At 33.2% G+C, this 18005-nt stretch overlaps 1 protein-coding gene across 1 annotated transcript; it reads left to right on the forward strand.

The window, feature by feature from the left end:
- The first annotated feature begins 163 nt into the window (after window positions 1-163).
- Window positions 164-16624, forward strand: LOC128999917 (m7GpppX diphosphatase-like). Its single transcript, XM_054426699.1, has 7 exons — window positions 164-476; window positions 7833-7978; window positions 9095-9208; window positions 9992-10102; window positions 12934-13051; window positions 14260-14397; window positions 15477-16624. The coding sequence occupies exons 1-7, from the start codon at window positions 164-166 to the stop codon at window positions 15530-15532; spliced, it is 996 nt and encodes a 331-aa protein (XP_054282674.1). The 3' UTR covers window positions 15533-16624.
- Window positions 16625-18005: the final 1381 nt, after the last annotated feature.

Consider the following 18005-nt stretch of genomic DNA (forward strand, 5'->3'; position numbering starts at 1 on the left):
ATATTGAGCCACGCGGCTGCATGGTTTAAACCGACCAAAGCCGGCCATTTTTGGCAAAATAAAAGAATAAGAAAAATAAACAAACCTTAACAAACATCATTTAAAAAACAAACAACAAACAACTGAACGGAAACGAGCACGAGCGAGCAAAACGATCAACAACATGGCAGAATCAGAACAAGTCGGAGGAATACCGGCGAATGAACAGATTGCTGATGTAATAGTAAATCATCAACACGACATAAATTTGTCCGATTTTGCTGTTAAGCGTGTTTTAAGTGTCAACCCACAACGTAAAACTATATTTTTGGAAGGCTGTTTTAAGGACAAGGAAGGTAAAGCAGTGTTGCTTTTAGAAAAGCAAGCGTTTGAAGAGAAATCTGTGGCCCATATAACGGCCAACGCAGAATTGTCTAAATTATTCGTCAACGATTGCTATGGAAGCTACGAGTGTTTTCCAGAAGCAAAGTTAAATGGTAAGAAATGTTATCTCTACATTAAAAGGAGTTGTTGGAGTAGGCCTAGGCTAAGTTTAATTTTTTTAACATCTGGCTTGGTATTAGGCCTATTAGAATCGAATTATAGACCTAAGCTAGGCCTTTACGGACGCGTATCGCGGTACAGCGATACGATACGTATCGGAAAAAAATATCGTATCGCCGTATTGAATCGGGCATCTGTATCGCTATACGCGAATCGTATCGTCAAAAATATCGAAAAACGATACGTATCGTATTGTTTCCCCCCTCCCCTACCTCAAGAAACGAAAAATTTATTTAAGTACCTGGGGCCCGAGCTTTGCTCGGGGAAAATCATTAGTTTACTCTGAAAACAGTCGTAGTATGGCAGATACATTAATCCATTCCCACACTCCACACTGCTCGCCTTTACTACTTCCTTCACAACTCCCTACGTCTTGGACCTGTTTCCCTATCCTTCCCATAGCATTTTAGGATTGCAGATGCATTAAATGTAATTGCCAGACACAGTTCCCACATTCTGCACTGCTAGGCTAGATAGAACCTTTGACTATTATTCAATGATAGAACGCTAGTGGAAATGGACTGGAGTTGGACTGGGACGGGACGGGACTGGTACATTATCAAGTAAAAACCAGAAATACAGACGTCACAAACTCCTTTTTCAAACTACATATCCACAGAGTAGGATTTTGCAGTTTGCTCGGCCTGCACAGAAAAATCTTAAAAATATCGTTTTGATATGAATCGTATCGCTCTATATGCCGATATACATACAAATATCGTTTTAGGCGATACGATACGGTACGTATCGTTTTTCAAATATCGTATCGAAATATCGTATCGTCCCTCGCGTATCGCGATATTCCGATACGATAGGATACGTATCGCACATCACTAGTTTAGGCCTTAATGTCCGCCTATTTTCGGCGCATTTGCAAGGTTTTATTTAAACGGATCTGAGAAGCTTAAAACAATGTTAATTCTACTGTTCTATATAGGCTACCATTTTGTTTGGAAAATCATGAGCTTCAATATTATACTTAAAACATAACTTAAGGAACATTTGTTTCAAAAAAATTGTTTAGGTAAAAAAAAATTTTGGAAAATAAAAAAAAAAATAATAAGTTCGCGCTCAATGAAATTGTATAAATTATAGGCCTATAAATATTTGAAAATACAGTAGAACCTCTTTAATCCGAACCCCCGTAATCCGAACGTCCACTAATCCGAACCCCTCATTGCTGTACTCTATACACAGTACAGCAGTTCTTTATTGTATACTGTATTTAATTTACAGTAGTGTTTATTCACCATGTTAACTACTGTATTAAATAAACACTGTATTTTACTTTATAAAACCTTTTTTCACTATTCCCAAAATAATGTTGATCAATTTTAGCCATGTTTTAGCTATTGTTATGTAAAAACAACAATATGTTCTGTAATCCGAACTATTCAATAGTCCGAACTACCCCTGGTCCCAATTAGTTCGGATTAAAGAGGTTCTACTGTAGCCACTTTGTTCTAAATTTTATGAGGATTACAAATATATAATAATATAAGGAAGTAGATTTGCAAATAAGTTATGGGCAAAAAACAGATTTGGGTCATTCTCAAATATCGGGCACATTTCAACAAAATAAAAAAAAATAAAATTTTTTCTTAAAAATATATGTTTTATATATTTTTGTACTGTTAAGTTAAAGAACATAACTGTCATAGGTATGGTCAACAAAGATCATAAACAGTTTTTAGCGAAATTAAAAAAAATTGATCAGCCTTTTCACGGAGGTGAGGTTATAGTAACGGAGGTGAGATTTTATTGTTTGGGTCGTTCTACAAAAATGGTACACTTTGATTAATTTTTTTTTAAGAAAGAAATTTTGTAAAAACTTACCTGAATATCTTCGTTATATCACTAGAAAACAAAATATCATAGTAGCTGAGCTTAGAAAAAATTATTTAGCGCAAGAAAGTAATTTTTTTCTAAACCTTGTCCACGGAAGTGATGGTCATGACCACAGAAGTGATGAAACGCTATATTATGAGTTTTAAGCACAATAAACATTGATAAAACTTACTTTCAATTTTGTTTATAATATTATATAACTAAACAAGTTATTTGCCCAAGTTTTGTAACAATTATATAGGTTAAACCTTAGAAAAAGGTTGTCCACAGAAGTGACGCTAATGGAAATTAATATGACAATTTAATAACAACTGCAAAAGATTAACAAACTTTATTTTTTCTTGACAATGAATTAAAGATTACAAATGATATTATTCATTGTACCTTATGTGTTAAAAACAATAAACAACAATTTGTAATTTTCTCAAATCTTAAAAAACAAGTATTGCGAGTACACGTGTAACATTTTTTTTCATTTTTAACTTTCTGTTTCTAGTATATTTTAATTGAACTATATTTGCCAATATTTTCAAATGAATATCTTTCCCTGTTGTCCACACGAGGCTGTCCCAGAACACCGACAACATCTTCAATATTAATGAAAGAACAATCTTCAACAGGTGGGAAAACAAAAATGTTGAATCCATTGTTTTTCATGAATTTCACTTCTAACTCATCACTTAACTTTGCTGTTACTACAGCAACATAATGCTTAACACTTTTCTTGCCACTCAGCTTCACTAGTACATAGTCATTACGTCCGACATTGAAATCAGCATCGTCCTCACTGTCGGAGTAAACATCTTTGTATTTGATTCGTTTACGTTGAGTAGTACCACCTAGTAAATAGTCAAGGAATATACTCAAAATATTGCAAATTCATTAATGTGTAGATTTAAGATACAATGATAATTGGCACAATGATAATTGGTAGGTACCTAAAATCAAGGATAGACAATCAATAAATATGACTGGAAAAAAAACTTGTTTAGAAGGATACTTTTTGGTAAGTCCCAGGCGTCACTTGAATCCTCAAGTTGTGCATCCAAGCTGTCAACTGTCTGAAGTTCTTTGTTGTTATCTGCTGAAAATTGGTTAAGGAAAATAGGGTTTGAAACAGATTATAGAAAAAAGTAGCAAAGTTACACATTTAACAAATACCATAGAGGAAAATGGCAAGAAATGGAACAAATACCATACTTATTGATTAAATTTCACATTTTGTGTCAGTTTCATAAAATTACATAATTATGTGTAACAAGTACTTGAAATTTTAAATACATAAATTAAATTATGTTTATAATCAATAAACAAAATATGTTTAATACATGTGTACGTATTTTATGTGTAAATATGTTAAGGCCCATGTGTGTGTTTAAAATATGTGTTTATGTTTCTAGTTTCTAAGTTATAAAATATATTTCTCAAAAGGATACTTTTGTTGTTAAGATTTATCTTGCCAATCCCATAATGGTTGCAAGTTTTTGCTGCATCACATTTTAAGCAGCTTAATTTTCTGGCTTGAAGAACATTGCTATCTTTTTCTGTCCAAACAATTTCATGTACTTGTAGGGTTCCTTTAAAAGTCTCTAAGGTTGCCGGAGTTGAAAATAAGTCAATGGCTTCCTTTGTCACAGGTATTATTGTGACTCCTGGACATTGAGTTTTCAATTCGAAAATAAACTTTTCAAATGAAGAGATGTCTCTTCCTAGGGCCACTAAGGTGTCGGCATTTCTTTTTAAGCAACCCCCAATGCCATCGGGCGCCCCTTTGCCATGGCCACTTTCAGAATAGTGCCAGCGCAGCTCCTTGACTTTAAATAGTTTAGTTAACTCATTACCTATGAAATAAAACATTGCTTTATTTCGGTACTGGTTTACTACGCTGTCACTTAAAAAGTGCACAGTATTAAGGGACGGTACCAAGTTTCTCACTTCTTTAATTAGTGGCTCTAAATGAGCACAAACTGCTGCAGAGGTATGTCTGAGATCTGCAGAAACAGTACAGAAGGATTTACATACAACTTCTGAAGACAATCTGCACTTGTAATACACAATTACAGTGTGAAGGCTAAGTTGAGCTTTGGAACCTCCAAAATGTGCAGACTGTATTTCACTTTCATATTTACAATTATAATTTTCGCTAAAATCAGAATGAATCAAAACCTCATCTTGCTTCAAGGTTTTCTTTATGTTTTGTATGGTAGCTCTTTGGTGCTTGATCTTTGAGACATGAATCATGAATTTAAACACTGATTTTGCAAGCATGTCAAATGCTTTTTTATTTGTAGATATAAATTCTTCCTTAACTGACTTTTGGCAAACTTTATTATTTCCTTTTACTGTAATGGGAACTTTTTTAGTTACCCACTGGTGATAAATAATGGTGTCATTTTCTTCACAAGTAGGGAGCATAACCATGGTCTTATTTTTACATAAACTGCATCGTCTTTCGAGGCATTTTTCTTTTAAATGATCACCTTCATAGCACAGACTTTTACAAAGCTCGTAAGATGATTTCTGTTCAATTACTTTTTTAGTATGAAGTTTGTCAACAAGCAGATGCATGTTTTCATGTTGTACACATTTACATGTGTCTCTGTCAGTTACTTTTGGAAACACTATCCAAAATGGTCTGAACTTACAAAATGTTGCGTAACTTAATTTCAACTGAGGCAGTTCTGCACTAAAGTCCTTAAACAAGTTTTGGAGAGAATCATTCAAAAATCTTTTTTGTCGTTTGTCTTTCTTTCTTGTGATTGTGTCCTTTTTACCTGGACATAACCTACTGTTATCGTCCTTTTCTAGAAAGTCCACAACATGTTTCCTTGTTAATTCACATTTTTTCTTCAAAGTTTCTTTTTGTTTAACTTTGTTTTCATAGCGTAATGCCTTTGAAGACAGTAGCCTATATTGCCTAGAGTGGAAGTCATCTTGTATTTTTTTATTATTTTCCCTGCTACTCCTGTTATAACTTTTCTATACTTATTTTTGTCTTTAAAGTTTTCTTTAAGTTGTTTTATTAGCACCTCACCAAAAAGTAATTGTTTTTTTACTTGTGGTGATACACGTTGGTTTTGGATTAGCTTCTCAACATTTTTCTTAGGAGTATCTTTTTTTGAGGTTTCTAGTCGTTGAGCTCTCTTTTTATATTTTGCAGCATTTCTTTCAGCTTTTTTGAGCCTTTCCTCAAGTTTTTTAATTTTTTCATTGAGGTATCTTCTATGTTTACGTCTTCTCTTTTTTCCAGCCTTTTCCTTAGAAGTACTTTCTTCATTTACAACAACCGGAACCATGTTTACATTTTCAGGACTTCCTGGAGGAGTGTTGGCTTCCAATATGTCTTCTAGTTCTTTTGTCTTTTTCTTTAAATCATAACATCTCTTGCTTCTTTCACGCCAAGCTTTTCTAACCTTCCTTTGTTCTCTGGGGGTCACTTTGTCTATTGTTTTTATTTTTCCAGCTTCCTTACGGGCATGATACCTTTCTCTTTCTTTCCGTTTTGATTCTTCATACAACACAGGATTGTCTTTTATTTTTTGCCTTAGTTGACGCATTAGTAGCTTTTTCTTTTCATTGTCTTTATCAGGATTTAAACGTCTTTTCTTAACAGGTGCCATACCGTAACGTTATATTTTCAGTGGACGTTAAAAATTGATATGCATCTGAAAGGACACAAAATTAATAGTATTGTCTAAAGTATATACTTTTTAAAAATCTCTTCATTTCAAATAAAAACTATTAGGCCTATTTGAAAAGTAGGTTAAAATGATTATTTTTGAGGAGTAGGCCTACTTGATTTAGAGTGTTTTAACATTTTTGTGGGGAAGTCTATTTTAGTAGTAAGGCCTAATTTTAACACAATTTTCTTGGATTTTTATTTTGAAAATAACTAAAATAGTTACACTAATCGTCAATACTGTTATAACAATGATAAAAAAGAGCTCATACAAATTAACTCTAGCCAATCATTATCATCACACTCCGTTACCAAATATCCTCACCTCCGTGAAATCTACTGTTCACGGAGGTGAGAGTAACGGAGGTGAGAAACATTAAGAAAACCACCATGTGGTAATGCTTTCATTTGAGGTTAGGTTTTGAAATGTTGCTTAGTGATTATTTGCACTTGTCTGCAAACAGATTATTACAAATAAATTAATTTAAACTTTAATACTTACATTAAATATGTAGTAACGGAGGTGATGGAACCAAATGTCAATCCTTCTTCTTGTAACAATTAGCAACAAAATCTCACATAAAAAAGCCTATTACACTACAAAACTGCACAAGGAGCAAGATGGCTACCAGTTCTCTTTCACTATTGAAAAAGACAGCTTCTAGAGCTCTCTATGAACAGTATATCAAACTAATAACAGTTCTTCACGGAGGTGAGGCTGCAACTGGGGACTAACTTTGGATATTTGTTAGGCACTTTAATAATTAAAAAAAATTCAGAAACATGATAATTATTAGTACTTAAAGAGGTTCACTACTTTCCAGCCTATTTCAATATTACAATTTTAAACAAATTAACACACAATCAAGCGGTGAAATATTGAATCTAAGTCTGGGGACAAGTAACGGAGGTGAGATCTCACATACTGTGGACAGTATTTTTATTGGAATAAATTATCTGCATTTAAAAAAAGTAATAGAATCAATTACGTAAAACTTAAAGCTAAGCCTTAGGTATTTTAAAATATATATTAAAATGTAAATAAAGCATTAAGTGATATTGAACCAAAAAGTGCCCGATTTTTTAGAATGACCCATTTCAGTACATAGCGTTTAGCTAAGAATGCATAGCCTAACCATAGCTAGGAATCTGGCTGATAATTTACATCAATATCACTACCTACTTCTTCAGGATCATCAACCAGCCCTTCAAAATCACTTAAATCTTCTTATAATGCACCACGTATATCACTGATTTTTAACACTAAAACAATGATAAACGTAATAAAACACATCAGTCATCGGTCCGAGGGTAAACCTAGCTGTTTACAAAATACGCACGTCAGCTGTCTGCTACAATTACGATCGGCTCGGAGAACATAAAGCGCTTAGAGACAGACCTCTGGAGAAAGCTTAGAATATAACGAAAAGAACGATACCTAACTCGATCCAGTTCAATCCGATTCAGTCAGTCATAGAGCCTTCGCTGTAAACGATGTTCGTGCGTCGAAAAATCGACGCATGACACTACACAAAGTGTGTCGTGCGTCGATTTTTCTACGAGTGACGCTCGGAGGGTTAAAAGCTAAATATGTACAAATTTACAACTAATAAATATGATTCAACTGCCAGTTGGAGGGTTAAATTATTAAGCTATAGCCTAGTTAGGTTGATACAAAATCGCCAAAACTTAAAACACCACTATAAAGCAAAATAATTTTTCCATATAACTTAATAACTTAGGGTACGAATTTTGTTTTCAGGAATCAAGACCACTTTGATTTTCCCTGCCACAGACAAACACATTAAAAAGTTTGAGTCCCAGCCTATCCACATAATTGAGGAGACAAAGGATTATTATAAGAATATAACACTGCCACATCTCACACAAGACCAGTTTAACTTGCAGGTGAGCTTTGTACCTACATAGGACCTACTTGATGCATTGCTGGCTAGTCTACTAACTAGTGAATGTGGGACTTGTGTCTTATTGACCTTGATCAATTCTTGAAATCACCTGGCTATGGCTTTTAGATATTGTCTAACCTAGTTATTCTGGCCATGACTGTATTGTTGAATAAGCTAAACTATACACTTGTTGAATGGTAGTTTGCCGAGAAGAGAAGATGGATGGTTCAGCATCTGAAATGTCGGCGTCAGTTTAGCTTATTCAATAACTTCGTCATCACCCAAAGACCTGGGTTTGACAATCTACTGTGACCGTGAAAGCCGATAGGTTATTTGTTGCAGCATTGAGATATGTAAATGCCTAGATGATATAATAGGCCTAATTGGGAGCCAACCTTAAACTATTTAAGCCCGTTAAGGAAAACATGTCTCCTAAGTTAGGATAGTATTCTTTTATCAGAGGTCAGAGGACTTCTTTTCTCCCAAACAAAGCTATATAAGTTTATCATGATTTGCTTAAATATTGTGTGGAAAATAGTAAGTCAATTTCAATACTACTCTCATAAAAATTTACTTAGTTATGAAATTGAACCAATCAATACTATGGATTGGGCCTTATGATCACCAATTTGACTGTTCAATATCAATTGACAGTGCAACTTTCTTAATGTAGCCTATATTAATGGTCCAGTAAATAATTACAGTGGTAGTGTAAATGTATCTGAGTCTTATTGGAAAATGTATTCATTCCTCAGGAATAGCACCGACCCAACATGTATAAATGTCAAGAAGCAATTTTGTTTGTATATCAGATTATTTTATGATTCTGTAAACTGTACGATTACTTAAAAGTCCCTTCAAAACTTTTCAAGAAATTTTTAAGAAACCAGTTCCAACACTGTTTAACTAAGCACAGACTTGTGTGTGTCCTCATTTTGTTTACAAGGGCAAAGTTTAGAGTAATATCTGCTCTGATCAACTCAATCAACAGCTACAAACATTTTTATTGTCTTTGGGAATCTGTATTCAAGTGAATATTTAAGTAGGCCCTAACTTTGTATTGAACTCATATTTTTATTTTTAAATAGGTACCTAAATATTTAGTCTATGATTACAGTGGGTCTACAACATTCTGGATGGTAGTGCTGAAGTAGATAGAGTGGTACTTGAAGACAAGGATCCAAACACTGGTTTTGTCTTATTGCCAGACCTCAAGTGGGATGGGAAACAAGTAAGTAAACCCATAAAGATTGGTAGATTTCTGCAAGTAATGTTGCTCTTTAGTCTTTATCTTTAAAAATTATTTATTTCCTATTATGTGATGGGTTTTTTTATTAGGTTTCCAGACTAGGTTTTCTAGATTTTAGCGTATATTAGTACAGTACAGTCCAACTAATCTTACCTGTTTGGGAAAAGTATTGTTCAAATTAACAAACACTTTTGCTTATAATAGACACAAAATGATTTTATGGGGCTTATCAAGTGTCTAGGGTGTCAAGAATACAAGGTAAAACATAAAACACATAAAAAACTGCATTGTATAATGTGAGGAAAAATTAGTAACTTAACATAAATTGCATATGAGTAGTTTTAATCGTACCTTCTTCCCTAGCCCTGTACAGATTAGGCGGACTGCGACCTAATATGATTTTATATCCAGTAAGAACGTCCTTCCACTCTTAAAGTCAACCACTTGAAACAAGGGAGATTAAAGGAGTGAGATAAATTATAATGTCGTTGTTTGTCATGAGCAAAAACTGCCATAGTACCGGTACGCTTCTGGTAGGCTATTTACATTTTTTGAAAATAGTTACCAAAACTATAAATAAAGTTTGAACTAAGTTTTAATTAGGTTAGTTTTAATTTATCGACACAACATAGAACACACAATTAACCAAAAAACTTGAAAGCTTTGGCTAGTCTTTGCCTAATATTTTAAAATTGTAACGCATGTCCTAACTTATTTGGGTCATCTAAACAAGTTTACTGACAAATATGTGTTTTTTTACCATAGACCGACAGTTTGTACCTGTTGGCAATAGTTCGACCACATGGCATCCTCAGTCTAAGAGATCTTCACAATGAACATCTCCCTCTCCTTATAAATATCAGGGATAAGTGTTTGGTGAGTTTTTGAATTATTGGTGCTTTTAGGACTAAATTAATTTTAAGTCTGTAGCAATAGTTAGAGTTTGAATGTAGAAGGAAATAGATTTTTGATGAAAACATTGTACAGTAGGCCCCCTCTTAACCGACCCTAATGGGGCCGGACCTATGTCGGATAACTCAAAAGGTCGGTTAAAACAGACAATCCTTAAAAACATAACAAAATGCTATTCATTTGGAATTATTTAATCATTATTTTTAAATCGTACTTGCATTATTTATAAAATAAAATGCACTTACCGTACCTATCTCCTGTTTTCGTATTAATGGAAAAGTCACAAATAATCACAAAACACGGTTAAGTCAAATACTTTCAGAGTCAATAAACATTCTTATTTTAGTAACTATAGTACTGTATTAATGGCGTTTTCAAAATCTATCTAAAGATACAAACAACTATTTTGTTACAAGACAGGATGTTTATTTATAGCCTCTCACTGAAGGCTCGTTCTTTGTACGGCTACCATCTCGCTGTTATCCTTTTTTTTACTTGGTCCAATGCGCTAAGTTTCTGTTCTAGAGTAACAACAATCTGTTTTTGTTTCACTGATGATATTTTGTTTTGGAAATCGTAATTTAATGTGAACTGTATTTATGATAAAAACACTGTGTTTTAAAACATCTATTTTTACAGTATTATTAAAACTTGAGTACGATCCAATTATTAAATAAACAATAAATTAAACTGCTAGACACACACTTTACAATTTTATAAATTTGCCTCAATGATAACAAATGAGATATGCTAGCACTACCAGCGATGATGACAAACTAGCAATATTTTTTGGGATGAATATAAAATAACTTATTCTTATTCACATCCTGGGGAGATAAGTCTGGTTCCCATCGCCGAGCGTGGGAGCAGAAATTCTGAGATTCTTAGAAAGCGGTGCTTAAACCCAAACTGATCCCAATGCAAGGTCGGTTAAAACAAACTGTAATAGGAAGATATTTATTTAAAATCAGTACCACACAAATGTCTGTTGGGTTTTATGTTACCGTACCGGTTTTAACTAAGTTATTGTTCTTTTTAAAATATTTGAACATAGGCCTACTGTATTTATTATGTGTAAACTATTTATAATGCATGATTTGTACTGACATGTCACATATTCATTGCTGATATTCAGCCTCTGTATTGTGAATTTTTAAGATGAATAAATTGAATTGAATTAATATTTTAGGCTACAATTGAGGGCGGATAATCCGATTATCGTTTAAATGTGAGATCGGTTAAGCCTCTATTGTAAGCCTAAATAAAGCTGGCAATTCAAATACATTTAATCTGTATTGCCATAAATGCAATGTAATTTCAGTAGATTAGGCCTACACCCAAGAAAACTTAAAACTTTCATTGAAGGAGTTAAGTTACACAGTTAACGAAAAAAAATATTAAATAACTACCTAAACCGCATCAGATTCTACACTTTTGCTTTGGCTCAGGTTAATGTTAATATGTATGGCGTTAGTACGGCAACCAACCAAAAAATTGACAATTGAAGTAACTAGAATTGTGACAGACAGATAATGCAGCAAATGTGAGTACTTGAGTGATGTGAACAATTCTTTTTGCACTTTTAAATGAGTGACTGAAATTTTTAAACAGACTAGCGAAATATATAAATGAACAAATTCAAATTTATTTTGCTATGGTCAAGTCAAGCAATGCCAGAATATTTTTTAGAAAACTACAAAATAAGGTCAACTTATAAAATATGATCAAATGATTAAAAGGAAATGTTGATTATATATGAGTACTTCCTTTACTTACCCTTCGAGTTTTGTCAAGTAAACTCATAGAAAATTATTGCAAGAGTTTTTTTTTTTTTAACTCATGTAAAATTGTGTTGATTGCTTGATTTTGAGCACCAGGCTCATTAGTTTATTTTAAAAGTAATAATTTTTCATATCTAATCATATCGTTAATGTATATGCTTTAAACAGTTATTACATACACATTAGTGTGGTAAACAACAGATTGTGAAAACCCTGTTAAGCGAATTTCCCATATAGGGAATAAGCTATTACCTACCGTAGTACTCATGGTAAGACCTGGACCCGGGACCGATTTACTTATTTTGTTTTGAGTTCCCTAGAGGCCAAAAACACCATCCGTCCTAGTTCATATATATGTGTTTGTGTGTGTCGTTAGCACGATAACTTGAGCAAAAATGATCCGATTTTGATGAAATTTGGTATAAACGTGTAAACCTACATGATTTATTTGAAGGAGTTTGCGAACCAGCATGATCGAACTATGGGAACAGGGGTTTATGGGGGGTTTTATGGGGTAAAAATTGGGTTTTCCCATTTTTTACCCAAAAAACATAAAATTTAGCAATTTCTTTCCAACTCATTTTGTAGAGATAAAAAAAAAATTGTGTATTGAAGTGTTACTATGCGCCTAATGGTTACAGAGAAAATTCCAAAAAATTGTTAATTTAAAATTCCCATGTTATTCTTGTAGAGAATAAGTAAACTGTTGTAGTTTGCTTGTTTATGGACATATTTTGATCAAATTTGGAAAATGCATTTATTACTAAACTATTAACATAAAAAAATAATAATAAATAAATAAAAAGAGCACTTATCCTACCTGTTGCAGCAAACCTAAGTAATTGTTAAACTAATTATTTTTAAATAGGGAATAAATGTGATATTTTTAAGGAGACATTGATGATTGTTAATTTTAATTTATGAGCCAGAATAAACTATCCAGTATACACATAATTGTATACATGTAAACTTTAGACCTTCTTGAAAAAAAAAACCGAATTGTTTCTGTTTCAGGCAGCGATTCTTGAGCGGTACGGTGTCCCCAAATCACAGCTGAGGGTGTTTTTGCACTACCAGCCATCTTTTTATCATCTGCATATTCACTTTACATACCTCCAGTTTGAAGCTCCAGGTAATGTACGGTAATATATCTTAAGATGTGTTGAAGCTGTTGTGAATATTGAAATAACTCAAACTCAATATTTGAGTAAAACTCTGTTTAATTAGCTTTTAAACTTGTGTGAAAATACATTCGGCACTCAATAATCCGACACAGTTGCAATGTGAAGTGGCACTAAGTTATCGGCTCATCTGCAGTTGTTACAGAACCGCAATTTTATTTTTGCTGTTCCAGGTACATTTTATTTACATATTACAGGATGTTATTACATCATAAATGGTCAGGACGTTTTGTCAATACAGTATTATTAATACTTAAAAAAAGCTAAATAGTAGGCTAATACAGTAGGCTATTCAAAAGCAAAACAATTTATATATTTTTCAACCCTACCTACCAAAACCTACTATTACCTATTATGTATCGGTTCCACTAAAGATTCTTTCAAAGAATTACAGTATCATGTGTTTGCGATAGCAGTTTCCTAATAGATGACACTGTAGTGAATTAAAGAAAACCTTTCTTCAGCAATTTTCCCCAGAACAATTTCTCTTATAGACAAGACACTGAAACTCAATCATCAGTTTATCACTCATATTTTAACGAATTTCCCATATAGGGAATAAGCTATTACCGTAGTACTCATGGTAGACCTGGACGCGGGACCGATTTTTTTTTTTCATTTTGAGGTCCCTAGAGGCCAAAAACACCATCCGTTCAAATTCATATATATATAAATATTTATATACCGAACCAACTTGTTTAATTGAAACAGCTGTTAAGATTCATTAATTCCTTTTAAATATGAAAAATCATAAGGTTAACATGGGGAACTACAGAGCCACTGGGGCGGAGCCCGAAAGGATTTTTGAGATAAGAATATGCTTTAATGTTAATCGGGAATGTGAGCTATCATCATGCCAAATTTCAGCCCAATCCGTCCAGTAGTTTATGCGTGATTGAGCAACACACAAACTTTCAGATTTATAATATTAGTAAGATATCTATCTATAATATACATACATTTATAAAAATTTGAACAAATGGTGTTTTTGGCCTCTGGGGACATCAAAATGAAAAAGTAAATCGGTTCCGGGCCTAAGTCTTACCATGCCACCTACGGTGCATGCACACCACGGAGTTTATTGATACAAATGAGATAAATTAGTTTACATTTGCAGTTGTTTATCATTCAATCGTTCAAAATAATATAACACTTTCAGGTATTCATGCTGAAAAATCACACCTTTTGAGTACTGTCATAAACAATATTCAATTGAAACCAGATTATTACCAAGAAGCAACCTTGGCATTTGCTGTCAGGGAATCTGACAATCTTTTTACTTCCTACGAAAACAAAGGTAGGTTTACATCAGGTTTTGACAAAAAATATTCATAATAGTTAAGAAAAAAAATCAAATAGAATAACAAAATTATTTTCCTACAGTTACCTAACAATGTACATGTTCTCTCACTGATTTGAGAAAGCAAAGTGGCCAATTCGCTCATCAGTGAGACAATGTTAACATTGTCTCACTCTAATTACTTTGTCTCACTCCAGATTTGCAACGTGAAGGCACAAAATAGTGAGCGCGTAACATGCAGGCAACGTCGTACGCGCGCGAAATACGTTGGCAGCACTGGCTGTAAATCAGCTGGTCAGCTGTTGTACTGTTGTATTTGTCACTTCACATTAAATGTTATATTAAAAGTTCACTTCTGTGTAAAAATAGGTTATATTTCTTCACAAATTTATTTGTTTTATGGTAACTGTAGGAAAAGTATAATGTGCAACTCGAGTTCAAAGTACAATTGCCTCACTCGAGAAACCATTCCTCACTCGCCTACGGCTCGTGAGTAAGGATTTCTCTCGAGTGAGTCAATTGCTCACTTTTCTCACTAGTTGCACAAATAACTATTATTTTGTTTTATTGTTAAAGTGTAATGTTTAGAGTAAATTAACAAGTCAATTTAGTTCATCAATAAATCTATGTTTATAATAATTAATTAATTTTAGCTTTTGTAATATTGCTTTTAAGAAAATAAACACATTCTTATTCTCAATACAAACATAATAGCAAAATATGTTTGTAATACAAACCTTCCTTCTGATAAAAATTGTGTCAGTTTTTACCAAACTAAAATCTTGAAACCTCTTGTGGTACCGGTAATTAAAAAATTGTAACTATAAGATCACTCATTTTGCCCAATCTTTTAACAAAACCCAATAAAAACTACTACCGTAACTTTTTGGCAATGGCAGGAAAGTGCCATTAGGAGGGGGGAACCACATGTAAGGCATGGTTATTCTATGGATAAATATGAGATTAATTTATCATTATTTTCTAATCCAACAAAATTGGGTCACTAAATCGCTTCAGTGTAATGAACTTAAATTAAACCGAATTACTTAAATTATGCTACAAAATTTATGTTTCAGGCATTGTAAAAAGATGTCCGCCTAAAGAAGAAAATGAAACCCAAAATAGCAATTGAAGTTCGCCCACGTCTTCAAAGCTGCCAGGTTTTCTACCGAGCGGAAACTGGTCAAAATGAAGATTTTACAGTTCATATTCAAAATTCCTCCATAACATTTCAAAGTGAACTTAAAGAAGAAGTTTTTGAATTTGATGATCTGAAACTAAAAAGTCAGTTACTACATTCCTTAAAGCCTGATGTTGAATGTATTATTTCATGTAGGATTCCAATTTTAGCATCTGTAAAAGAAATTGACAGTCAAGTAGATTCAAAGAAATACATTCCCGAAGTTGAAAAAGGAAAACCGGTTCAACTAGTTTGTAGGTGTTGCCATTCAGAATTGTTGAAGGAGAAAACTTGTTTCACCAGAATTTTACCTCTGCCTTCTGCTGAAGTTACAGCAGGGGATCTTTTCTGCCACGGATGTTGCGACGAAGAATTCGAAAGTAAACACAACACTAATCCTAAACCATTTGATTTGCTGTTTGGTAATTATTTTTTTAAGTTCAACAAAAACTTGCTAAGTGATACAAAAACATTCCTAGTGAACGACATAAGTTATTGCCAACAATGTAGAACCTGGCTGGGATCACAAGATAGTGTATCTGTGAAAATGTGGAACTGTACTGTGGCTTTTGATGTTTCCCTCAACCACTTGGTAACTGCAAAGGGCGATTTTATTGCTGTTGTTAAAAACATAATTGAGGACTCTGAAGGTACCATGTGTAAAATTGTTGTAAGTTGTAAATATGAACCCAATAGGAAAGAATATTTGCTTTTATGGATTATGGACAAAGATTTACCTTTGTTAGTTAGTTGTGAAAGTACAAAGAAGCTGGTGACCAAAAATGTTATCAAGCTGCTGTATAGTCATGAGACATCTCATTCGTCTGTAGTTTCTCAGTGGGAAAAAGACATGAACACCCATTGTGTAGATGTCGCAGAAGTGATGTTCTCTGAAGGAATTGAGTATCTAACTCAAAGCAATGCCTTGTTCCCAACAATATTCAGGCAAGGTAACAACATGAATGTTGGGTATTTAGGTTTTTGATTTTGAAAATTGTTATATTTGTTTCTTTTGTATTAATTGGAATAAACAAATTATCCAAAGTCCAAAGCGCAAGTTTTTTCCACTTACTCATTGGTTCAATAATTTTAGAAAAGCATTTTTTTGAAGATTTCTATTGAAGCTAATTAGACAGATCTCTTTAATCTTATTTTTTTCAGAGAGCAGCTAACTAACAGCCTTATTTCCTTGTACATCTTAAAATCCAACTTATCCCACATTCCTAGTTGTGAGAGATTTCAAGATGTTACTAAATCAGTCTTTTCGTCTTATTATCCAACGTTCCTCAGTTTCCTTGGTTTGCTAAGCGAAAGGGTAAATTTTGAACTTTAATCTAACTATTTTTGTTACACAGTATCCGATCTTTAGACATCTTATAGTTGAATAAAACTTTCTTTGAGTGTTCTTTGAGTTTGTGGTTCTGGTTGAATAATTATAGGCCTAAATAAAAAAATAATAGCCCCCCTGCAGCAAACCGGTATACTAAGCGAATTTCCGTTTGCCTGATTTGATTTTAAACTAAATCTATTAAAAATACCCCCGCCGCAGCAAACCTGCCGACTAAGCGAATTTCCATTTGTCTGAATTGATTTTCAGTTAAATATATTTTAATAACATTAGGTTTAACGAGTACCTAGGTTTGCTGCTACAAGGAAACTAATAAAGTGTGTTTTTGAGTAAAATATTGATAGCTTAGTACAAAATAAATAAATTTGCCAAGTTTGATCGAAATATATCCATAAACAAGCAAACTACAACATTTGACAATATTCTCCATAAGAATAACATGGGAATTTTTAATTTACTATTTTTTTAATTTTCTCTGTTACTAATAATTGAACAAAAATACTTTTATATACTAAATTATTTGTTTTTTTAAGCTCTTTAAAAATGTCTAAAGAGAAATCGAGAAATTTTGTGTTTTGAGGGTCAAAAGTGAGAAAAACCAATTTTTACCCCATAAAACCCCCCGTAAAGCCCCGTTCCCATGGTCCGATCGTACTGGTTCGCGAACTCATTCAAGTTTATCCCGCTTTACACCTTTAAACCAAATTTCATCAAAATCGGACAAAAATTACTCAAGTTATCGCGTTCACGGACGTATATATATACCTTTAAACCAAATTTCATCAAAATCGGACAAAAATTACTCAAGTTATCGCGTTCACGGACGTATACAGGGTGACAAAAAAGTCTGGAAACGGTTTAATATCTTTTTAACTAAATTCGTTAGAAAATTCAAACCTTTTACATCAACTTATATGTATGAAAACTACTTTTTGCAATAATTGCCATTATTTGACCTTCACCAGGGGACGGCCCACGAGGAGTAGGTACATAATCTTTAATGTAAGCATAGGTTGATATGCACATCATTTTAAAGGTCTGGTCAAGTAGAGTTCATTGCCGGAAACCGCGTCAAAA

The sequence above is a fragment of the Macrosteles quadrilineatus genome, unplaced genomic scaffold (genome assembly GCF_028750875.1).
Source record: "Macrosteles quadrilineatus isolate MER2022 unplaced genomic scaffold, UCM_ALF_1.0 Scaffold_8__2_contigs__length_117827958, whole genome shotgun sequence".
In the NCBI taxonomy this organism is placed as follows: Eukaryota; Metazoa; Arthropoda; class Insecta; order Hemiptera; family Cicadellidae; genus Macrosteles; species Macrosteles quadrilineatus.